Below are 25,839 nucleotides of genomic sequence, written 5' to 3' on the forward strand. Positions count from 1 at the left end.
GGAAAGGAAAGGTGGCACTGGGTGGGAGGGTGTGGGGGAGAGGGGAGAGGGGAGAAGGGGAGAAGTATAAATCTTGCAGGGAGGTTCCAGATCTTTACCAGAGGTCCTTCCTTGAGTCTAAGAAAGCTTTGAAATGGAAACTACATATTTTAATTGAATTCTGCTGATATTTTGGTGCCTCTTCTCAGGCCAAATATTTCTACTTCTTTGTCTCAAATTCCTCATTTGTTAAAAGGGGAAATGTTGTATTTGCCATCCAACTTTAGGAGCTTGGCAGTGAGACTTGGTGCGGAGCATGAGCTCATTCAAAAAAAGATATGGGTAAAATGATGTCTTTTAAAATATGGGCCAGATAGCTGTCTTGTTTTCCCAATTATTGCTTCTGTTGGATTTTTGTCATTGTTTTCAGGAAAAACAAGATACTGAGAACCGATCTCTGGGGAACTAGTTTGGTTCCATTTTGAGGAAATATTTTCAAAGATCCTTTCTGAGAAATAGTGTGAATCATTTTGAAATTCTGTAAAACTGTGGGTGAGAGGAGTCCATTTTCCTCCGCAGAAGGGTTTGGAAATCTCGAGTTGATGGATATTTAAAGATATCTTATAAAGGCAGCAAGTTTGGGACCTTTTTATAGGCATTTTGTTAGGCTGCTGTGGTTCTTTAATTAAAGCTAAGGATTGATGCTAACTTTAAGATCCCAGCCTGAAGCCCCAGTTCCTTTATTGGAGTACAGTGATTAATCTATAGTTTGGTCTGTGTTTCGGAAGAATAAAAACAAAACAACTAATTTTACTGAGCATCTTCAACATACAGTTGACCCTTGACCAACGTCTGTTTGAACTACGCAGGTCCACTGATATGAGGATGTTTTTCTGTCAATACAGTATGGTGCTATAAATGATATCTCTTCCTTATGATTTTCTTAACATTTTCTTTTTCTCTAGATTACTTTATTGCAAGAACATGGTATATAATACATATAGCATGCAAAATATGTGCTAATAGATTGTTCGTGTTATCATTAAGGCTGTCAGCATTAGTAGTTCATGTTCTCACGTAGGCTATTCGTAGTTAATTGTGGGGGGAATCACAGTTACATGTGGAGTTTTGACTACATGAGGAGTTGGGGTTTCTAATGCCTGTTTTGTTCAAGAGTCAACTGTATTTAATATGTGGTGACTCATTTAAGGCCATGAGGTGAATATCTCTGTCCTCCCATTTTATAGTTGAGGAAACTGAGGCACACAGAGGCCAAGCGACTTACCCGAGGTCACACAGCTAGTAAGTGGCAGAGCTGGGATTCCAACCTAGACAGACGATCTTCTGAGGCATTGCTCTTTACTCCCATTTTCCAATGTAATTATTACATGTAAATTACATGTAAATTCTTCATGGAAGAAATGAACTGTATTGTCTTTCCATTTCACATTCTACTTGATTTTCCGGCAATTTGTTTTCTTTACAAAAATAGGAATTTTTAAACTCCACTTAGGAGAAGAATGATAGAAGAAGCATTTCTCATTACAAACGGCTGTCTCTTAAGATTTAAGAGTTTGTATTCACCCTGTTTAGCTTTTCAGTCTCCTCATCCTAGACAGCAAGTAGTTTGCCAAGATAGGCCACGATACTTGATTTAAGGTGAAAAAAAAGCATGTATCTTTTTATAAGCAAATACAGCGATAATGGACAATACTCTCTCTCTCACGTCTGTGTGTGAAATTACGTTACCTTTTAATGAGGACGAAATGTGGACCCCCCCCCCCCCCCGGAATGTATTCAGTTCTTTTTAGCAATTTCTCTTGCTGTTTAGAGGCACATTCTTTTCGTGGTTTGTCCATATTTCAAATGTATTTTTGACATTAGGAACTAAGTGCTGTACTGACTCCATTCCATTTAGTACAGACACTGACCACCTACTACATTGCACTATGTGCTGGGCCCGTGAGCCAGTGCCCTTATCATAATAACACATATAGTCTCTAGAGATTAAGAACATCTCATTTTCAAAATCTAGAATCTGAATTTTATTTTTTTAATTTTTTAAGAATGTTTGTTAACTTTTGAGAGAGAGAGAGAGAAAGAGAGAGAGCATGCACGTGCAAGTGAGTGGGGGAGGGGCAGAGAGACAGAGGGAGACAGAGGATCCAAAGGGGGCTCCACACTGACAGCGGAGAGCCGGACACGGTGCTTGAACTCACCCACCGTGAGATCATGACCTCAGCCAAAGTCGGATGATTAACCAACTGAGCCGCCCAGGTGCCCCTAGAATCAAAATTTTAGAGCTTCAGGCCATTTCCAGATGGCCTATAGTCTGATCCCTTCATTAAATAGATGATGAAATGGAGAGCCCCAAAGTGGAGAAAGACTCTCCCCCAAAGTCAAAAACTCTAATGGCAGTGGCTTTCTGGATCTTCTGCTTCCTGCCCACTCTTCTTTCCATTTCATTGCCTTGAAGCTTCTGATTCTGCACACACCCCTCCTTCCAAGTGGTTATTTATTATCTCCTCATGATTCTCTTAGATGTCTGTGGTCTCATTTTGATGCTAATATGATCTTCCAATTCTTTAACCTTATTTTTTTTTTTCATGGCTTGCTTCTTCCCTTTGCCTGACCACACACCTGATAGATTTGTCTCTCCTGAGTTTCATAGACAACTCGGGAGTGCCACGTGTCTTTTGAAGACCTGGGAAAGGAAAGCAGTCTACAGCGACCCTCCTGAGACCTTCCCCCCAAAAAGTATTGGCCCTTAGCTCCTTAAAGATAGTTGGGCTTGTCCAAGGGCAAAGGCTGGAGACCCAGACCTTGCTTTTCAGACACCCCTAGACTGGAAAACATCCTTTGGGGGTAAAAATGAGGACATGAAATCGCTTGCTGTGGTACCTTTCATTCTGTTAAGGACACTGAAAACACAGTCTGTCATCCTTGACATTTTAATTGAAAGAAAAGCTTACATAGATTTCAGCCGTAAGCAGTATGTTTATACAAGTGTATAAAGAGGAATAATCTGTCAAGTTGGAAAACTCTTAATGCTACGGGACTCAGTTTAGTAATTGAACAATCCAACATGAGCTCACACATCTTACCTTGTTCCATGCCTCAATAATTTTTAGTAGAAATACTTTACCTAGAGGCATATGGTTATTAAAAAGGAGGCTCGGCTTGCTCAAAGTCTGGAATTATTAGCTCATGGCAACAAGCCCGCACTGGAGAAAGACTGTTGGGTCTTTGTTTTCACAACTTTACTGCGATTTGCCATCTTATTTTCAGAGTCTAACTGATGTGTTGTTTGGGAAGTTTCTTTTTTTTATTTTTAAAGGAAGAAAACATAATTTCACATGGATGAGTGACTTCTCGTGTTAGCAGTACTGCAGAATGTTACTACTTCGTTGCAAAGTCCAGGGAGCAGTGTGAATATCAAAGGAAATAGACCGTGAATTTATTTTAGTGTAAAAAATCAATAATAACTTAGTTATGGGAGCCATCAAGGTGTGATGGGGGAAGCCCTGTGTTGCAAGTTGAATAGAAGTCCTGCTTCTTTTCAGGACCCGTGTGACCTTGGGCACATTTAAATGTTTCTGAATTTAGCTTACTCTGAGTAAAATAGGGGTAATCTGACCTATCTACCACATGGCATTGTTTCAAGTCGCACGAAGGTGAAAATATTTTGAAAAATATGACACTATATAAGTGCAACATAAAAAGTTTCATGCAAGTGCAATGTGTTAGTAATTATTTCTGTATACACAAGGGGAATTAGATAATTTATGTAATTATTCCGATACCACTCTTGCTTCAGTGATCAGAATATTCTGGACAAATGATTATTTATTGGGCCAAGCTACATAATTACTTCAGTCTAGTCCTTTGTATGCCCAGTGATGGGTAGAATAGATTTTTTTTTTCTTTCAGCGTTTGTAGTTTTAAAAGCCCAAGCAAGAAGCCTAGAAAATGACGCAGTTTTGTACATGGGTTGGGAAAATTGTTTGTAGAATCTGTGTAAAATAATAATTGAGAATTCTTCAGAGCCCAAACATACAGCGTTCTCAAATAGCCATTTCTATTTCAAGTATATATTGCTAACTGGTTTGACTGCTGTCATTAGGCAATTATTATTATAATTCCAAGGGAGTTCAGTACCCTGAAAGGCTTTCTTAATTAACGAGGGAATGCTTGTTATTTAAAAATCTAGTACATCTATGCATGGTGTGGAAGTAACTGATCTAATAAGAACATTGATTAAATGAAACATACCATTCCCCAGCTACTGTATCCAACTGGGAGTTTTCCATAGTTTTGTGAAGCATGAAAACTCATTTTAAATTTAATTACTTTTGCATCTCCATTCACATCAGCGCTGTTTAATTGATTTCTTTTTTCATAATAGCTCATCAATAAACACTGATCACCGAGATCATCATTAATATGCCATGTTGGAAACAAAATGTCAATGACGATACTATGCCGCTCTTCCTTTCTGAGGATGATATGGCGTATCAACATAATAAAATGTTCTCAGTTATCTCTTTTTGCTTGTCCCTGTCTATACCCAAAGCATTCCTCCTGGTGACTAGGGAAACAGACATATGGTAGAAGGCTTAGATGTACCTATATGTATGTGTACATGTATGTGTGTACATCTCTCCGTCTGCCTGGATATCTATAGGCGAATGGATGGATAGATGATTACCTATCTGTAGAGATGCTCTCAGTGAGTCTTTCTCATTATAAACCAGGGCCGTTCAGATTACTAACTTTGCACCTAGAGGAACTGACCATTACTGTACAGCTATTTTCTTTCCAGAAAAGGTCACAAACAAAACATTAAGACTGGAGAATATAAGGCAAACCTTGCCTGTTGATAGAGCCACATTTATACTTATGTGATTCGAGCTGTCCACCTCTGAGTGAGATAAGCTTTAGGACCCAGTGAAATTACAGCCTACTATAGAATTTTGGAGCAATGGACATCAGCAGTTTCCTAGAACTCTGAAATGTGAAGGACCTTCAAAGACCCTACTAATCCTCTTGTTAATCTATACTCCAGAAATCCCTAGGGCACATGTCAAAAAAATACCCATAATACTCATTTGCTTTTCTGAAAACACTCATTTTACTGTTACAGGCTACTTACATTGACCTATCCGTGTAACCACTCGTGTACACGTTCCATTAATAAAGCTGGGTGCCATTTGTGTACCTTGACATGGAGTCTGTGTAAAGGTTTTATATTCTTTTATATTTTCATGTATATAACTTCTTTTTGTAATTTTTTTTAATGTTTACTTTTGGGAGAGACAGAGTGTGAGCAAGGGAGGGGCAGAGAGAAAGAGAGAGAGAGGGAGAGAGAGAGAGAGAGAGAGAGAGAGAGAGAGAGAGACAGAATCCGAAGCAGGCTCCAGGCTATGAGCTGTCAGCACAGAGCCCGATGGACGCAGGGCTTCAACTCACGAACCATGAGATTATGACCTGAACTGAAGTCGGACGCCTAACCGACTGAGCCACCCAGGCGCCCCTCATGTATATAACTTCTTAAACATATAAATATTGACTAATTTATGACTAATCCTTCCAAGATGCATGTGCCTGTGATAGCTAGCTATATACCCAAGGGAGCTATTAGGCAAAAGGAGTAGAAAACCTAATCTTCTTTGGAATTTCAACAGCAATGCAAAAGAAGAACATGTTGGCATTGTTTCCCCTGTCTCAATCTCCCACTTCTCCCTAAGTCAGCCACGGGAGGCGAGGCACATGAGCTCCAAAGAGGCTTCTCACAGTACTCTGGACGGGACTGTCCTCCCCTGAAGCATAGAGAGGCACCCAGCCACACCAAACACCTCCATCTGCAGTCATTACCCAGCACGTAGCAGGAGGGAATCTTTTTTCTTTTTAAGAAAATGCATTAATTCTGGAAGCAGAAGCTTCTTTCGTGGCATTCAGGATAAGGTGTCTTAACATGGGGGCCTCAGAGGTCCTGGGGGGGGGGTGTTTGTTTATTTATTTGTTTTGTTTTATTCATTAAATCTTTAATTTAACTGTTTGACATTTATAGAGCTCCCTGGGGCAAAAGTATCAGGAGATTGAGAATTTAGCGGAGGAGGTCACTTATTTGCCATTTTTCATAAACACAAATAATTTCCTTTTTCCCTCAGCCACACATTCCCTGGCTCATTAAATCAATTTGAGTTCCTGAAAAAATTTTGTTCTCAGGCAAATTGAAGCAAAAGCTCAAACCGTGTACTCCCCCGAGGAATGCTTACCCGAGTTCTGCAGGTCAGGCCAAAATCAGTTTCTGTCAAACATCCTAACACCTCCAGTTATTATAAAATGAGGGATTGGTAATTGGGGGCTGGGCTCAGGACTTGCCCGAAAAAGGCCAGCTAGAGTGGCATGAACCTCAGTCTTGTTCCTTTGGTTCCTTGGTCCTGGCTTTGTTTTTTGTTTTTTGTTTTTTTGTTTTTTCCACCCACGCTGGAGAATTACGAAAAAGTCAAAACAGATTTCTATTGGGAGTTCATGACTAAAGTTGGCTATTCAAATCCAGATGGTGCAAGTATGTTCCCTACAAAGCCGGGAGGGCTTCCAGGCAGAGGCTTAAGAGAGTGTGGATAAAACAAACACACACAGATCTCAGGGTCTAAGATCCTCCCAAAGGGCGGAGAATTCTGAGCAAAACACAGGATTTCGCCCCCAAGTCCCTTCCCTAAGAAGCAGGGGTTGTAGGAGATTTACCGACTTGTTGACTATTGAACATGAGTTAGATAACAGAGGTCAGGAAATGAAGTGGAATTTGATGTATTAACTAGGAAGCAGCAGAGGAAGCCAGGCTTGTGTTTTATTTGTTATTATTTCCCTAATATCCTCAATTATGTGGTTCCCACCAGAGGATCTGATCTGTTGCTCGTGTAATGGTGTTGTCCCCGCTGGTTCTGGACACAGGCAGTGAATCCCCTGCCCCAAGGCATCAGGAATAATGTCTGCTTTTTGTCTGTGTTACCAGGCCTGTCCCAGGCTCTCTATCTTCTCTGCTACATCTCCACAACAGACAGAGACAGCCCATGCCAGCCTCCATGCCTGGGACCCTGCCCAACCCAACAATGCCGGGATCCTCTGCCGTCTCGATGCCAGTAAGTGCTTCTTGCTTCCACCGAATCCTGCTCTTTTGAAGGCACTAAAGAAAAGCTGAGCTCTAAGCTGGGAAGAGAGTGGCTGCTTCTGGATGAAGAGTCGAGCTGTGTGCTACTTTGGGTAGAGTGCCCGGTTGTCTGTCGCTAGGTGTCTTGCTGGCTTTCCTGTCCTTCAGTGCTCTCCTAGTGAGGCCTGGCCCCATCTTCCTGCGGGCGAGCGAGCTTGCCACACCCAGGGAATGGAATTTGTTCAAGGGCACAGTGTTTTATGACTCGCCCAAAGTCTGTATAGCGTGGGCTATATACAGAGTGTCTCTAACTCACCAGGGAGTGGTCTAGCCAGGACTCAGAGTAACAATTATCATGATAAAAGTAATGATGATGGTACATAATGCCTGCTAATATGTAGTCCTGGGTATCATGTTCTACTAAGCATGCTCACAGCATTTATGGGGTGTGTTAGTCCCCCCCGTAACCATTTCATCAACACATGGAACAATCCTGTCAGGTACGTACTATTTCTATTCCCCTTTGTTCGAATGAGAAGAGTAAGGCAGGTAGCTTGCTTGGCTGAGAGGCAGCATCGCTGAGTTTTAAACCCACCCCGTCACCTCCTGCATGGTATGTACATTCTCTGCTTTCACCGTCACAGCAAACCCGCGAGGGACGCCTTGTTATTACCTCCATTTTACAGACGAGAAAACTGAGGCACTGGCCGAAGGTCACAGTTAGTAAGTGATGGAGCGTCTGGATTTTAATTCCAGGCGGTATGACTCTAGAGTCTACACTTAATCATTATATTATACCCCCCACCTCTGAAAACAACGCATTCGCCTAGAAGGGACATACAGACTATTCCAGAGCAAACCTTGCTCTCCTTCCACGGGATCCCCTCCCTGTCTTTCTTCATCCTCCCTGGCTTTGTAATTTGGGGAGCATGGTTGGTGTCGTCATTCCTGGGGCCACAGGAGTTTTTCAGAGCCCTAGAGGTGATACGACAACTCAACGAAAACCCTTCCACACCAGTATCAACAATGCCTGGCAGAGCATTTGGGCATTTTTAAGAAATTGTCTACATTTGTCACTTCACGTTGCTGGCATCGCAATCCTGTGGGAATGGGGTCGCGGTAGTTATTGACGTGCTCATCCTACAGGCGAAAAGCTAAAGGGTAAGAAGTTGAAGGCAGCCGCCTAATGTCACACAGCTGTGACAAACCCCATCGCAACTTGCGCCGAGCAGCTCAGATTCTCGAAGGTTGAGCAGTTGGCTGGTTTATCTAGGTGGAGGCGGGGAGGGGGGGGGGCAGGAGTGTGGAGGCCCAAATTCAGAGAAATGCACCTGCCTACTCCAAGTATTGGATGGTCCTGGCTAGAAAGAGTCTTTGCAAAACCGGGCCAGAAGGAACAGATGAGTTGACACACTTTACCTGCGTTGCTCACCGTAAGCATCTTTAGGGGAGGGACAACAGTGCCACCAAGGCCATTATCCCAGGTTTTATTCAACCCAGCCAGCTGCGCCAAGAACCCCGCCATAAGCTGTCTTCGTGTAGACTGTAAATCCCTCTTGTCCAACGTTAGTTTCCTTTCATAAATTCCATCCATTAACTAGACAAATGCCACTGCGGTGACCTTTTTGTCCCACTTGAGTAAACCGTACCATTTCCAGGGACAAAGGTGGGACACGGGCTCAGGGAGCGCAGAGAACAGGCGTCTCGCACTGGTTCCCCCACGTCACGTCATTGTACACCGTGACCTCCTGTTGGTGCTTCAGAATAGAAGTAAAAGATCAGGTGCGTGATCAAGAGCCAGTGTAGACAGCAAGTCAGGGATGCTATCCCCACACGAGTTCCCAAGCCCTTGTCCCTGACGCGGACAGCTGCCATGACAATAGTATCAGTCTAGAGCACTGATTCTCGACTGGGGGCGATTGTCTCCCGCAGGGGATATTTGGAAATGTCTGGAGATCCTGCTGCTCCATCACAACTGGGGAAAGGGTGCTACTGGGGTCAGTAGGGAGAGGCCAGGGATGATGTTAAACATTCTACCAGGCACAGGACAGCCCCCACAAAAAAATTATTTATTCGGGCCCAATAGGTCAACAGCGCTGAGGCTGAGAAACCTTGGTTTTAGAGTGACACTAATGTAACTAATAAAAACGATCATAAAATCGCTAAGAAAAGATACTTTACGAGTCCCTGGTTCTAGAAATCTAGGCCTACTCTTCCTTGTTATCAAGTCTCCTGCTCCTGTCCTAAGATTTTGGCATTTTTTAAAAAAATGCTTATTTATTTTTCAAGGAGAGAGAGACAGAGCATGAGCAGGGGAAGAGCAGCGAGAGAGGGAGACACAGAATCCGAAGCAGGCTCCAGGCTCCAAGCTGTCAGCACAGAGCCCAACATGGGGCTTGAACTCACGAACCGTGACATCATGACCTGAGCTGAAGTCAGACGCTTAACCGACTGAGCTGCCCAGGCGCCCCAAGATTTTGGCACTTGAAAGCATAGTCTTCCCCTAGAGTTCCTGCCCTGGGAAACCACGATTCCCTTGGTGTAAAAGATCAGCCTGTCTGTCGGTGAAGGTTAAGATTCTGAACTCACGTGTAGTGCACACTGCCAGACCCCACATCTCACAAGGTCCTCGGTCAGAAGGAAAATGATGCCTCTGTTCAGGGATTGATTCACTCGTTCCCCAGACTTTTGCTGACACCTGCTGTGGGTCAAGGGCTGTGCTAGATCCTGGGGATGTGGTGAGCAACAAGGCAGGATTTCATTGTATTGTGAATTCCTACCTTGAACATCAAATGTTGACATAATTTGGGAAGAGGAACCCTCCTGTGTCATTACAAAAGCCCAGTGACCTGTGGACATTTGAGCTCCCGTTTTCTGATTTGTTTCAGGGGGAAAGGAGAAGCCTACCCCCCCCCCCAAAAAAAAAGGTAAAAACCTTTATCTGGATGTTTTACCTGCAATTGTAAATGTTGCTTAGTATTCAGCAAACCACTCCCATCTTCTGACTTCTTGATTCTAGTCGCCTCACCCGAGCACACTTGTGGGGCAGAGCCTTATTAGTATAAGCACCAAATAGTTGTCTTGAAGAGGCTCTTGCTGAGCCCTTATAATCGCTAAGGTGGAAAAATGCAGTTTTTGTGTTTTTTTTTTAGGTAGAGAAATCAGCCTGTTTTCAACATGCTGTTGAATTTGTGAGTCATGGAGTAGAAATAGTCACAGACTGTAACTTTTCCACAAAGAGGGAAACCCGAGGCTACAAGTAAGCTGCTCTCACGTCCTCGTAGTGCCTGATGGATAGTAGCTTGGAAGCTTTCGGATAATCATTTGTACTTCTCCATGACCTTCCTTCTGGGAAACTGAAAGCAAAAGCTCATTTGGACTTGATGTCCCTCCAGGTGAAGGTCCCCCATTGGAATTGCCAAATGCCTTTCCAAGTCTTCTATCCTCCAGCCTCTGGAAGGGGCTGTTATAAGTAATAAGCATTTTGTGGAGCAATCTTCATGAGTTACCGGTCAGAGTACATGGATGTACTTAATAGCACTGAACTGCACGCTTAAACATAGTTAAAATGGTAAATTTTATGATACACGTATTTTACCAGAATTACAAAAACAATCATAAAAAAATAAAATACCCAGGCTACCTGGAGACTCAGGGCGTATGTGAGAGTGAACATGTTATTTTACTGAATTGCTAAGGCCTCAGAGGTTTTTGCTGGCATGCTCTAGAATGTATAGAAAATTCTTCACCAGATAGCTCCTTTTGAAGCAGTTTCACACCACCGTCCACTGCCAGATAACTGGTATGTTCTTTCAGGCTCAGGTACAGCTAATGGTGCTTTGCTGGGACAGGGACTGTCTGCCCGTCACTCATGTCATTTAGTGAACACCTCCATTACTCCACACACTGTTGTAACTACAGTCCCGCGCCTGGGCAGACCCAGCAGGGATTGAGGGGATGGAACTCAAGGACGGCAGGGACCCTAAGGGGGCATTTACCTCAACTTTGACTCTCCACTCTTGTCTGTGAGGTTTCTGTCCTCCACTCTTGGAAGAGTTCCAGTGATAAAGAACTCTGTATTTTCCAAGACTACCCCAGCTGACTTTGAACAGAAACCAGATTCTCTGAAATTCTTTTTTTAATTTTTTATTTATTTGTTTTATGTGTGTGTGTGTGTGTGTGTGTGTGTGTGTGTGTGTGTGAGAGAGAGAGAGAGAGAGAGAGAGAGTGAGTAGGGGAGAGGAGCAGAAGGAGAGAGAGGATCTTAAGTAAGCCCGACACTCAGCACGGAGCCTGACGCGAGACTCAATCCCACAACCCTGGGATCATGACCTGAGCTGAAATCAAGAGTTGGACCCTCGGGGCGCCTGGGTGGCTCAGTCGGTTAAGCGGCCGACTTCGGCTCAGGTCATGATCTCGCAGTCCATGAGTTCAAGCCCGGCATCGGGCTCTGTGCTGACAGCTCAGAGCCTGGACCCTGTTTCAGATTCTGTGTCTCCCTCTCTCTGACCCTCCCCCGTTCATGCTCTGTCTCTCTCTGTCTCAAAAATAAATAAATGTTAAAAAAAAAAAAAAAGAGTTGGACCCTCAACTGACTGAGCCATCCAGGTGCCCCTGGGTTTCCTGAAATTTCTGACCGTTGTTTTCTATCCATCCTTTGACAAGTGGAAGAACTTTTGCATTGAAGAATTTGCTTTTTCCTCTTGAGGAAACTCTAATTATTCTCTGTGTGATTTGAGTATTAAGTGTACTTGCTTTACTCGAGTTCTTTGAAAAGTGCTAAATTTCTACTAGACCGAAAAAAAAAAATCAATCAGACACACCCTTTCCCAACTGAAAGAGAGATCTGGTTGTATTTACTCTTTACCAGGGACACCCTGGAGACAAAAATGCCACAACTCATGCAGGTACTTGAATGACGTTAATTGTAGACCCGATGGCAGGCCTGGGGGACAAGGTTGGAGGGGTCAATCACGTGTCATAGAGTGCCCTCAGCTGCTTTCTTCACCCACCCCAGGTCCTAGCCCTGCCGTAAGGCCAGAAGCTGCTGCTATGTAGGGCTGTGACTAGATTTACAGGGAAGGGAAGTTGTGCCCAGACAGCAGCTCAAATACCTGTTAGTCATCTTAATTGTGCTTATGAGTTACGGGGCCAGGAAGATCCACTGTATTTGGGAGCATTACTTTTTAAATTAATTTAGTGTTTTTCTTATTGCTAAAATGACGCATGTTTTTGCATAAAACTGAAGGAGGTGGGGGAGGGGAAGCCATGGATAACCTGAGATAACCATTTGGTGGGTATCTTTCCAGTGCTTTTCTGTGCATACATTATTCTTCCCAGTTATAAAAAGAAGCATGACTAGTGGCAGTTGGAGGGTTTGCAAAAGTGGAAATAGTCCATACTTTTATTTGTAAACGTACCATGATGACATGGTTCTGGTTGGCATGGGGCATCTCCGATAGAAGGCCTGGCTTTGGATTAGTTCTTTGATGTCCTTGAGTTTGAGGCTCAGAAGTGCGTTGCTTACCTTCCCCAAAGCACAGTCTCTCTCCAGAGTTATTCACAGAGCTTCTAAATGACCCACTTGAAAGAGAAATGCAGCTTTGTCTGTGACCTAGACTGCTTTTCTCAGACTCTGATTCTGTTGCTTTCCTTTCTCTTAGATGGAGAGACAAATGTCAGTGAACTCCAACCTCCTGGGAATGCAAGGTCCAAATCTCAGCAACCCCTGTGCTTCTCCCCAAGTCCAGCCAATGCATTCAGAAGCCAAAATGGTAAATAACAATTATCATCATCCTTCTGTTGTTTCGCGGCTTTGTCTTTTGACTTCTACTCCGACTTCCACATTTCAGTTAAGTTAGGTAGATGGCTCCGTCGTTGTTTTTGGTGAAAAGGTCTTTTCTGTGGAAAAGCAGGACAGAGCTTGGCTCGCTCTTTGAGGATATTTGTTATTGAAGCTTGGCATCAGGTGACCACGGAACAAGCATTGAATCGGCTCATGGCCTTAGTGAAAAGGACATTTAGAAGTTTGGGGAGATCCATAGGAGTTGAGGTGGGATACACCCAAGTATATGCATGTTTTCTCATAATGTGAAATTAACGAAAACAATCCAGAGTTTCTCTTCTTCAAGGTGGTCACAGTTTCAGTGCCACTCTTCCTGTCCCCACATCCGTGAAAACAGACATGTGATTTTTCAGCACACACTGGTACGGAAATATTTTTCATTTTTTATTATAGTTGTCAGATGTGACGTTAACTCAGAGGACCACAGCCTTGTTTTCCTGCAGGGTAACTGCACCTCTTACTGAAATACATGATTTCGGGTGACAACCTCCAGTGGCTTTTAACATATGAGATTTATGTGCAGTAAGGTCAGTCTTTCCAATCACAGGGAAAGATTTATGCATGGTATTCTATTAAATATTAATAAAAGCAATGCATGTCTGTCTTTGCACCATAAAGTAAATTTGCTGGTTGCACAGATACTTGAAGTAGGTCATTCAGTTTTCATGTAGTTAAACTCTGACTCCACAATTAGGAGGCTATCAGATGGCAACAAAATACACTGTAGCAAAGTTTTTAGTGTCTGATATTGGATAAGAATAGCTTTGCTACAAGTTAGAGATTTATTTGGTTTCCTGACTGATAGTGTCGGAGACCGTGTCTGATGGCTGGTATGAAGATGTTATTGACAGTTCTGAAAATTAGCCATCAAAACCTACTGGCTTCATTTTCAATGGCAGCAAGGTTTTTTTTTGTTGTTGTTTTTTTTTAATGCCTGCTTTGGTCACTTTTCTCTTGGAAACTTTACTCATTTGTCTTTCAGCTTCTTGATTCAAGGAAGCGCCTGAATCCCCAGCATTGGCTACCTTGGGCAAATAAAATCTGTGGTTAAGAGAGTTCTCTTTGCCGTGCCACAGCCCCGGTGACATGCCAAATGGCACCGGCATCTTCAGCAAAGCTCGTTAAATCTTTTTGGAATCGGCAAATATTTTTTCAGCTCCAGCCCTGCAGTGCCAAACCAAATACTTGCTGGCAGAGTAAAGTTCAAACTGGCATCTGTTTTGGAGACCGGAGTAATGCCATTTACTTTTTTTTTTTTTTTTTTTTAAGGAAAATAAAAAATGAACTGTGAAGGTACTTAAGAAAAGAACAAAATTCACTTATTCATATGTATGAATAAGTGTTCTAGGTCTGAGCATCCGATGCTATTCCCCCAGCTGGATTACTTCTGAATCATCTTGTTTGGTTCAGGGTCTGTAACCCTTTTGAGGGACCTCCCAGACAAACTTTAGGTGGATTCTTACACACAGTTCCAAACCAAATTTCCCTGCCAATTGATTTTCACTGGATTATATGCCACCACTTGACTCAGAAATGTCCTACCCTTCTCTTCTTACTGGCAAAGAAGGAGAATGCTTCCAGAGGGAGTACGGGTTGATAATCGTATATACGTATGAAATAAGAACATATGATATGGCCAATTATCGTGAATAATATCAGCCAGGGACAAAAGGAAATTGGTCTGTACCTATAAAAGAGTGTTAGCCCACAAATGTTTGTCGAGTTAAATTTACTGAGCAAGCACACAACTCTGCTGATTCATGCTCTAAGTGGATGAATATTTCCAGATCCATGATGTCTGGGCTAATGAATTCCATCATGGAGTTAGGGCTTAGGGAGCACAGTTTTTTTTTCTCTCTGTCCTAACCTCCCAGCCCTAACGCCATTATCACCGATCCATTATTCCAAAGGGGGAAATGGTAGCCACTTACATTTGGGGGAATAGCATTTACTTAGTAGCCTGGAAAAGTGTTTAGTAATTGGCTTTTAATGCATTACTCAGCATCTCTATTCTTATTCTGCCTTCTTTATTCACTGGAGAAGCCAGTTATTGCCGTCTACTAACCATACAGTATTTTCTCGCAGCTTTGGGCTGCTCAGATGAAAAGCTTTTACGAAAGACAAAGTAATGGAGAAAAAAAAAAAACTTCCACGATTTTAATGTCAGCCAGAGCCTCCCCAGGTTTCTCTGAACTATGGGCTTTGTTGTTCTATGCCTAATTTTCTTCCTGTGTAAGACGGGAATGGATTCCAGATTTCAACTCAGACTCCTGTTTCACTGTTTTCAAGGACTTTTCCAAAGGTCACACATGGGCTATTGTGATGAATGCACTCTGCGGGGTGTGTTCTCGGAGCACATGAGAAACCAGAGAGCTGCGAGGGAGCCGTCGTCCACACCACAACACTGCATGCCTTATTCTCCGGGGGACAGCAGTGTCACAGTGTCTATTTCACATTCTCTATTGGCCACTGACAAAAGCCATCATCCTGCATCTCTGGTGACGCTTGGAGGTCCTGGAGGTGGACAAAAGATTAAGACAGGATTGCTTTAACTATACGGCTTTGTTGGAAGCTGTCCGACTAGTGATTGCTCAGTAAACTGGCCATTTTTATTGTGGAAGAGAGCAATATCGGTGTCCCCAACAAGCTGTAGAGTGTGTTAATCTGGGACATCCAAATCAAGAAGTACAGTGCCCTTCTTTCCACTTAATGTATATTGGTCTCAAGCTCTGGACTTCAGTGTACTGAAGTCACATCTGTCCAAGATGGTTTTGTCATAATCTGGCAGATTATAATTGAGTTTTATGGATTCTTTTGCTGAAGAATTAAGCCAACAAACAAGTGAATATATGCATATTGGATTTTGTTTTGGGGGTCAGAGCAGACTCAAAGCTGTGAGAGCTTTCCATCTTTCCAGCCAGCCAAACAACAGGTTCTTAGATCCCTGAGATCTGTGGGTGTCTTCCATGAAAATGGGGTCTGCTAGAAAGGAAATCCACTGGATACCTGATGGACTTTTTTGACATTCACAGGGGGAAGGGAGAAAATGAGGGGGTTAAGCAGATAGAAATGGAAAAGGGGAGAAAGAAGGAGACAGAAAGGGTAGGGGGCATTTAAACCAGACAGGGACACATTTCCAGACTCTTCTGGGTGTGACTGATTCTGTCGTGGTGTGAATATGGTGTTCTTAGAGTTACGTAGATTTGTGTTCATTTCTATTTGTGAGAATGAGACCAATCCTATCTAGCTTTAAAAGAGGTTTGTTTTCTTTCTTTCTTTCTTTCTTTCTTTCTTTCTTTCTTTCTTTCTTTCTTTCTTTCTTTCTTTCCTTCCACCAATAATGAGACTGGAAGCTAAATAAGGGGGTGGGGGGAAGTTGTCCGTATGCCTGTCCTGTGTCTCAGTAATGTTGAGATGATTACCGTACTGAAACCAACTAAAATGAAGGGTGACATAGAAACCCTCTGGAGAGGGCTGTGGCTACTCTGTCTGGAATTCACCTTCAGTTTGAACAGGGTTAGGGAAGTCCAGGGAGTGTTGATACTTAGGAGAATGTATGTATGTACAGCTGTGATCGGATTTTGCCCTCAGGACAGCACCGTGACAGGGATGTTGTCCCCATTTCCTAGTTGAGATAACTGAAGCTCCAAGTGGTTAAAAAACTGGCCCAACAACACAGCACATAGTGAAGGCTAACACCTCAGGCTCCAATGACAAAGCTTCTTCATCACAATATTGACCCTTTAGATAAGAATATCATACAGGGGGTGCCTGGGTAGCCCAGTCGGTTAAGCATCTAACTTCTGATTCAGCTCAGGTCATGATCTCACAGTTTTGTGAGTTCAAGCCCTGCATCGGGCTCTGCGCTGACCCTACAGAGCCTGCTTGAGATTCTCTCTCTCCTCTCTCTCTGCCCCTCCCCTGCTTGCGCTCTCTCTGTCTCTCTCAAAATAAATAAACTTAAAAATGTTAAATAAAAAAAAAGAGTATCATACAGCTTCCAGATCATACAGCTTCCAGATAACAGTAACCAGCAGATGACATCAAATTCATTGGGGTTAATTTATGTTTACGTACAAATGGGAGATAAGGATGCCAGGGATAGTGTAGACGTCCAGATTACCTGGGAAAGATGAGGGGTGGTTGGTAGTTTGGGATGTGCCCCTTTGTTTAACCAGAGCTCTGTGGTCTCGCTGACTGGTTCAGCTTCCCTGCCTCTTTCTCCAAACACATTTTTAAATTTATTTTATTTAATGTTTATTTATTTTGAGAGACAGAGAGAGACAGAACACGTGCAGGTGAGAGGCAGAGAAGGAGACACACAGAATCCAAATCAGGCTCCAGGCTCTGAGCTTTCAGCACAGAGCCCCATGCGGGGTTTGAACTCACAAACTGTGAGATCATGACCTGAGCTGAATTTGGACACTTAACCGACTGAGCCACCCAGGTGCCCCTCTAAAAAAAATTTTTAATGTCCTCCAAACACATTTTTTATCTTGATGTTTCTTACTTTACATGTGTGTCCCCCCACTACTCAATTAATTGGGATCTCCTTGAGGATAATCTTTGCATCGTGTAAGCTCCTTGTACTGAGAAAGGCCCCACGAGTGAGACCTGAATTTAACTAGTTGAGTTGAGTTGAATTAAAATAATGAGAAGGAACCAAACAGTAGCGGTGAAAATGGAGGTGGAATGAGGTGGATAAGGGGCAAGGGTGGGGCTCAGGAGAGGGTAAAACAAGGAAAATGCTAAGCAAAGTAACAAGCTGATAAAGAGTACTTGACTACATTTGACTTCTTCGAAGGACAGCTGGAAACAACATCTGGCTTTTTTTTTTTTTTTCCTTGAGAGAAAAGCAATATGTCTGTTACTGAGAAAATAGAAGTTAGATTAGCATCGCCCTCTTAGGAATCGAGAAGGGTCAATACTAAATGCTATTTCTTCCATTGTGATAGACTAGCTATGCTGTATTTTGGTTGTCGACTTGTCAATACATCATCTCTAGTTAGGTTTACAATTTATTAAATGGATACATAAATCTATGCATCAATGAATGAATGAAACAAAAAAAAAAAATAAAGGTGGAAAGTCAAAGCCTTTCAGCGGCAGAGGGTACTTAGTGAAGATCTTGCCCAACTTCCTCGTCTCACAAGTGAGGATGCCAAAAGCAAATAAAAGCTCAGGGAAATCAAGCCATCATTTAAACACAGAGATGGGCCTCCCCGTGCAGACCTTCACGTTTCTACCCAGCATAGTGCTTTTTTCGTCAGCTGTACTGATAAATGACTAACAGTGTTTCTCTTCTTGGCCCATAGTTTCCTCCTGGCAGATTGGCAGACAAGAGCTAGGGCGGTATAGTGAGCAATCCATGGTCAAATCTCCACTTTGTTTTGAATGTCAACCTGGGTGTGTTTGTGTTTGCCTTTCCCCTCCCTAATTATCGAGCTGGATAACTGTTTGCCTACGGTGCCCCTTGACCACCCACTGTCCAACAGATAAATCACAGAGAAGCCTGCCTCCATATGGAGTTGCCTGGAAAGTTTATACACATGAAAAGACAGTCTCCAGGTAACATCTCTCTGGCACTCTTGAGAAATGCCGCTTTTCGATTTGCCTATTTGCTTTAATCACCCCCAGTTTCACTTCCTAAAAGTCCAGGAATTAAAAAAAAAAAAAATCAGTGAATGAATAGGCTGTCTGCTTCTCAGAAGCTTTGTGGTGAGGCAGGAAATGCTGTTTGACTTTAAAGAAACTCTCATTAACTTTTGAATCATGCCAGAAGCCATGTGTCCCTGTAGCTGGGGATCAAAACATGATGATGGCCCGAGCCAAGGTGGCCACTTTTTTCAGAATCCTCCTCCCTCGCTGCTGTGAAAAAACTGTCCAGTATGCAGATGAGTAGGAATTATGTAAGATTCCATGACAACAAAAACAGCAACAGAAATCTATGCTATCACTAATATGAGTGATGGATCTCATTTTAAAAGCAATTTGCTTTCTTAAAATAACCTGGTAGCAAATAATAACTGGTTAACATTAATTAAGCACTTGTATATATGGCAGAAACTATGGTAAGCATCTTATGTTTTCTCATTTGATCCTCACATCAGTCTGATGAGGGAGATACTATTCCATTTTTTTTTTTTAATTTAATGTTTATTTATCTTAGAGGGAGAGAGAGAGAGAGAGAGAGAGAGAGACAGAGTGTAAGCAGGGAAGGGGCAGAGTGAGAAAGAGACACAGAATCCAAAGCAGGCTCGAGGCTCTGAGCTGTCAGCACAGAGCCCAACACGGGGTTCAAACTCACAAACTGTGAGATCGTGACCTGAGCCGAAGTCGGACACTTAACCGACTAAGCCACCCAGGCGCCCCAGGGAGATACCATTCTTACTCTCCTTTACTAATAAACTGAGAGGTTAGGTAACTGGGGAAGAACATAGAAGCTGGTAAAATGTGCTGGGATGTGAACCCAGGCTTTGGGCCCTTGGTCCTGGCTCTAAACCATTATGATTTGCCAGCAGGGGAATGATCATCCTATGAGTTTCTATTAGTGGGGCGCTTTCCAAACTGCAAAGACTTCTGTATACAGATATCATTGGAGCCTCATAGCAACCCTGTAAGGTAAACATGGAAATATTACTATCTTCATTTTATAGACAGAGAAGTTGAGTGGCCTTCCCAGCATCATCCAGTGGCATAACCACACCCTGCACCCAATATTCTGTGGTTTTTGTCCTGTTTCTACTTTATCACGCTGTCTCTGGTGTCCCTATGGTAACTCATCCTGAATAGAAGCAAGCTCTTACAAAAACAAAAATCAGTGGTAAAAGTAAGAGGAGGCTCAAATTAATAGCTCAGGCCCAGCTACCTATTAGCTTATGCCTATTAGATTCTCTGTTCCTCATCAGCTAAACACAGGAAAGAAGGCTGATCCATATTTCTGTCTGGCCAGGACAAATGCTGAATATGAGCTTAGTTATGGTTATTAAAGAATTGAAAGCAGGAATATTTCTCTAAGAGTGAACAGAAACCCCAACTCTTTTCTGTTGGCTGAAAGTATACCCCATTCATATGTGATTGCCACTTTGCCCTTTTAAACTATAGAAAGTTGAATTTAGGAATTTATCATGCCATTTTTTTTTTTGTAAAAAGTAAATGATCCGATTATGAGATCCTTGATAAGAGCTAGCAACCATTTATTTATATTTCTACAGAACAGAATACATTTCTACAGGATTACATTCCATGTGCTGATCCAAACTTCAAATACATGGGATTACACATTTGATTATATTTGTTTTGAAAATAAGAATTTGAGAGATTATCAATTGCCTATGAATCACCAAATTACAAAGAAGGAAAGGAGCTCAGGAATCATTTAAGCAAAATCCTTTCCCTTTAAGAAACAAAGGCTTGAAGGTCAAATTAATAGCTTGTCCAAGGTCACATAGCTAATTCCCAGAAAGAAGGGGAATTAGAACTCAATTTCTGGATTTTCAAGTTTCTAGAACTTTGCTCTTCATGTGCTAGGCGGGAATTGACAGGGAAAGCCATCTGCTAGTTGCTGCGATAGTGAATTCTCTAAGGGGAGTGTTTCCTGACGTGTTTTCTGCAGTCTGGCTAGCCAGGCAAAGTCCCTGGGGAGAAGAGGGTCGATCAGCTTTTCCCTTTCGCATCATGTCAACTGGGAATTGAAGGTAACCATCAGACTGCCCAAAGAAATGGGCCCACTTCTCCATAATCCTTCTTGAGACTGGCGGTTCTTGACATGATACCGCTGAGCTAATTCTTATTCACCATCCAGAGTGTGGATACACACTGAGTATTTCATCTCTTGGCACTTAGGACAAACTGCCTTGATCTTGTCTGCCACCAAGCAAAACTAAACTTCCCACGTCTCCTCTGTTTTCCTTGGGTTCGTGGACCTTCTAGGGGCTTTCGGAGGTCTGTATTGTGCTGACGCAGAGCATTGGCCCAGCTCGCCGCTCACACAACACAAAGGGGTATTGAAAGACCCTTTCCGTCTGATCTCGTCTCTTGGCTCCCCCCCTCCACCCTCACCAGCAGCTCCTCATACACACATTCAGACACTCTCCTCTAGGACTCATTGTCTTCCCAGTTTTATTTCTTTCTCTTTCTGTCAGTATCCACCCTGTTTTGGTAACCATGGCAATAGGTGAAACACAATCCCAATATTTGCTCCCTGCCTCTGTCATCCAGCCCAGCACGCGTATTGCCGGGTCTTGTTTTTGTGTTTGTTTAATGTTCCCAAGCCTGAAGTCAGATGCATCTGGGCAAGAGCACTGCACATGGTCCGGTTCGGAACACCCCCTCTCAGAAAGTTTTCAGGCACGTCTTCTTTGTGTTCTGTGTACGTGTGCATGTGCATGTGTCCCTGTCTGCTTTGGAACATTGTGCACGTAAGTTCAGTTGTGTCAGAATAGGCAGGGGGGGGAAAAAAAGGAAATTTTACAAATCTTGTTAGGGGGAAGTTCTGCTTTGTAGAGATATATTTTGGTCTTTTTCTTGGAATTTGTGTATCTTTCCAAGATTTTTGCCAGCACAACTAATAACGAAAGTTTGCTTTGCACTTTGGGATGATGCCTCTGCCTTGATTTGGCTTTTTATGTGGCAGCTACAGAAAATCTGTCAGAAAATGTGTGCCTTGAGGGGGATGGAAGGTGAGACATGGGGGTGGATGGAAGGGGTAATGTTTTCCTAACATTTTGGGATTTTTCTTTTCTAAAAAATTAAAGAGAGAACTTAATCTTTGAGTGAAAAACAAACAAGCAGTGTATTTTCCCTCCTGGCATCCTTTTAAGATTGCCTTTTTATCCCCTGCTAGTGTGAAAATGTAGCCGTACTATGGTACTATAGTATTATATGATTGTTGTGTTTGCCTTGGTATAAATAGGATGAATCGCTAGGTTCTCAGACTGGCTAAGCCCCACACAATAACAGATGTCAAGTATTTTTATTTTGAAATGGTGTTTGCAGTCACCAGAACAGAAGACGTGTTTAAGGAAGATGAGATTTTCGTCCAACTGTGCCCTTGGATCCTAAAAGTGCAACCAGAGAGGCAGGGCAATAACGTGATTCCAGTAGCCAGCCAGGATCTGAAGTATAAGAGGGAGCAGAAACACACTCGGGTAGAATTTCAGAGTTGGCAGGTGTTTCCCTTGCACCCTTTCCGGGAACATCCTTCTCCCTTCTGGCACCTCACGTGGGAATGCACCCGTGTTTCCATGGTACCCAAGGGCTCGGTCTGGTCCTGTGTCCCTCCCAGCCTCTCCTGCTCCACTCAGCCCTGCACACCGTGGTCTCTCTCTGAGCCTGGCAATTTCCTAAAGGCTTCTTGCTGTCTCTGGCTGCCTTGTTTGTCCTACTGTAGTTCCTTCGCCTCTGCAAAGTCCCCCCCTTTTTTTTTTCAAGACTCCACTCAAATGCACCTTTCCTGTGAAGTCTTCTCAACTTCCTCAGGTAGAGAGCAGTCTTGCCTTCTCTAAGGGTAGACTGCATTTGCACCTTGTTTATTTCTTCCTTGTGGAGCTTTATGATGTATCATTGTCCGTGTACTTGCCTCACCTCGCCTGTGAACACTTAGAGAACAGAGGCTAATTTGATTCCGCTCCAAGTCCCCAGGTTGGCATCTCTCCTGCATGTTCTAGGTGCCCAGTAGATGTTTGTTGATAGAATGAATGAGGAAAAGTTTGATAAACTAATTTAGATGGGGATGGTACTGTGACTTAAGATGTCACCCCACACTGTGGGGTTTTTAATTTTTTTTTTTTTTTTTTTTTTTTTTAAGTTCCAGGGATAAGGTAGGACTTAACTTAGATGATTGATTCACAAGTGATAGAATTTCAGGACCCATCACAAGTGGATGGGAGAGATATTTGAGCAGGTGAGAATCCTTCCTACAATTTCCTAAATCCTTGCATCAGTCTGTACCTGGGGTTCTGCCAGCCACAGCCAAGGGCACCTCTCCAGAGAAGCCCGGGGAGAGGCCTCTGAGCCCATTGTATGGTACCTCCTACGGGTGAGATGGCTTTATATTAAGGCACTGTGATACTTCAGTATTGAAATCCCCTCGGTGCAGGCCCAAGATTTTAGTACCTTTTTTAATACATAAATTTGTGAATTCCAATGGACTTTTGGTCAAAAATTAATACATAGCGACAAATTTTTGGAGATACGTTAAAATGCAAAAATTAGCTCACACCGAATGTATACTTTATATCCTGTTTTTTAAAAATTTCACATATTATGAGCGTTTTCCCGTATCAAGTATCTTTTGAAAACATTTTATAATCGTATGATTTATCCTATGGGTGTCACATAAAAATTTTAAGTGGTTAAAATTTTTATTTTATTTTTGGTTTTTCTCTACTCAAAAAAAACCCCTTTGATTATAAAAATAAATTTAAAAAATTGATCTGAAATTATCGAATTACCTTTTTGATTATTTCCATAGGATAAATTCCAAGAATTAGGATTACCAGGTCAAAGAGAATGAAACATTTTTAAATCTTTGTGTATATATTGCCAAATCTTTGTATGTATATTGTATATATATTGCCAATTTTTTAAAATCTATACTAATTTTCATTCCTGTCTGTAATACAGGAGGATATCTACCTTATGGCATTTACACAAGTGTTAAGTATTATCATTTTTTAACAAAATCTTTGCCACTTTCTGTTTGCATTTGTTACGTTATGAGTCATGTTACGTCTTTTTCTATATTTGTTGGCTACTTGCGTTTCCTCTTTGATACGTTTCTGTACTTTCCGCAGCAATTTTTCTTAATTAGGGCTAGTATTGGAGTCCAAGGGGGAAAATGACGGAGCAGACTGTCCTCTTCCTACTGCATTTTTCAAATTCTTATTAACTAGCTGGCTTTCTGACCTTACTTTACCCATTACACATTTGTTTGTAAGACCTTAAAATACATACCTTAAAATATATTTAGTAGTTGTTTTGGTTGTTTCACTTGGTTTACACGATTTTGCTTAGAAGCACAGTGTTTTGAGAATTTGAAAAAAAATTCTCCGAACGTTTTCTGGTTTTTATAGTTACTCACCTTATTCATTACAAACATGTTGACTTATCTAGGGATATAAATGTGGCTCTGCCACATTTTCTGTGTTTATCTAGCCCAGCCTTTGTCTATTTAAATATATATCTGAGTATCTTAAATAAACTGAAGATACGTCTGTGTCTTTCACATTTGCCTGAGGCAGGATTACGTGGATCCTGCTTTTATCCCATTTATGAGAAATCAACCTCTGACCGTTTTATTTCACCGGTCACTATGTAAGTAGATGGGTCTATATTGATTAAACTTTATCATCATGACTGGATGGTTAAATGTCGCTGATTCCATTCTCCAGCAAGAAAGTTAAACAGAAAATATAAAACAGCTTAAGTCCTGTGGGGTGATATTAATGGAGAATTATTTTAAGGTTGAGTGAGTCTTCTGGTGACCAGACTGTAACCTCCTTGCTAGTGCATAGGCTCCCCAAAGGGAGGGATCTGAACACCTAGCACATATTTGACACAAATTATCTCTGTATCAGATGAATGAATGTGAGTAACTAATTATATAATAATATGAGACACATTGAGCACAGGCCATATTACTGTGTGATTTCCATGTAGTAAAGATTTAGGGAGGCACTGTACATAAAGTCCTATAGACTTGGCACTTACATGTATTATCTGACTTAATTCTCACAACTATCCTATAAATAGTGTATCCCTGTTTTCACAGGCAAATGACTTGATGTATAGTGTCCAAGATCATTCAAGCAGCAAATGGCAGACCAAGGATTTAAGCCCCACTTTGGGATCTGACCTTTCCATGCTAGGTCTTTGCTTTGGCAACCTAAAAATGACATGGTGACTGGATTCTAGTAGGGATGGAAGCATGGAATCAGCCAGAGTCAATTGGCAAATATTCGTTATTAGTGTCAACTGTGTATTAGGCCTCCTTTTTTTTTTTTTTTTTAACAGTATGCCCCTGACATTCCTGAGGGCTTTGCCTGGCATTATTTTGAATCTCCAAACTCACGCCTGTGGCACATCATTTCCTGCACCCAGGGCAACAAGCAGAGAACAAAACCAAATTGTAATGCTGATCCTCAGTGGAGGGCCAAACTGACTGTCAAATCCCCACTCAGAGCTGTAGCCAATGCAGTTCAAATCTGTGCCCCGGCAGAAGTTCAGATTACTGTAGGTCATGGAATTTGAGGGTTCTTTTTTTAATACTTGAAACCTTGAATGTAAATTGGAAAATACCAAGTCTCTATATCTTTAGCAATAATGTTAATAATGACTTTTATTTCATGTTTTAAGATCTGCAGAACACTTTCACACCTTCCACATAGACTATCACGCTAGTCTCTCAAAGGGAGCCACAGCTCTCAACTGGAATTAACAATAAGGTGTTTTCAAATTTGTTTTCTCTTTGAGTAACAGAATGAAGCGTTAAGAGCAAATACCTGACAATCAGACTGCTGAGAATGAAATCCTAGCTGCATGACCTGGTTGCTTGACCTTTTTGTTCTGCATTTACTCATCTATAAAATGGGGATAATGGTAGGGTCTCTCCTAGAGATTGAGGGTTAAATGAGATGATACAGGGAAATTATTTGGCATAGTACTTGGCATGTAGTATTCCTTCTCTCTATATATATTTCTTCCCCTTTTTCCTGCTTCAAAGGGTACTTTTTTTATTTTATTGGTTTAATTCATGATGGCTAAAACATACTTGTGCAAAGTCCATAGTCTCGTAGAGAGCTGAAGCTAAGAGAGATTAAGTGCCTCACCGAGTAAGTACCTCACCTTTGATCATTCAGCA

General features: G+C 42.1%; 1 protein-coding gene across 6 annotated transcripts in view; it reads left to right on the top strand.

Moving 5' to 3' along the window:
• The window catches only part of CREB5 (cAMP responsive element binding protein 5), a 398,990-nt gene that overhangs the window by 290,423 nt on the left and 82,728 nt on the right, over positions 1 to 25,839 (top strand). For all 6 annotated transcript variants that reach the window (XM_019443683.2, XM_019443686.2, XM_019443684.2 and 3 more), the window contains 2 exons: positions 6,998 to 7,124; positions 12,796 to 12,906. In XM_019443683.2, the coding sequence (XP_019299228.1) occupies positions 6,998 to 7,124; positions 12,796 to 12,906 (238 nt within the window). The remainder of the gene's footprint in view (positions 1 to 6,997; positions 7,125 to 12,795; positions 12,907 to 25,839) is intronic.

Source organism: Panthera pardus, unplaced genomic scaffold (assembly GCF_024362965.1).
Source record: "Panthera pardus isolate Hobbes unplaced genomic scaffold, ASM2436296v1 HiC_scaffold_8, whole genome shotgun sequence".
NCBI classification, from domain to species: domain Eukaryota; kingdom Metazoa; phylum Chordata; class Mammalia; order Carnivora; family Felidae; genus Panthera; species Panthera pardus.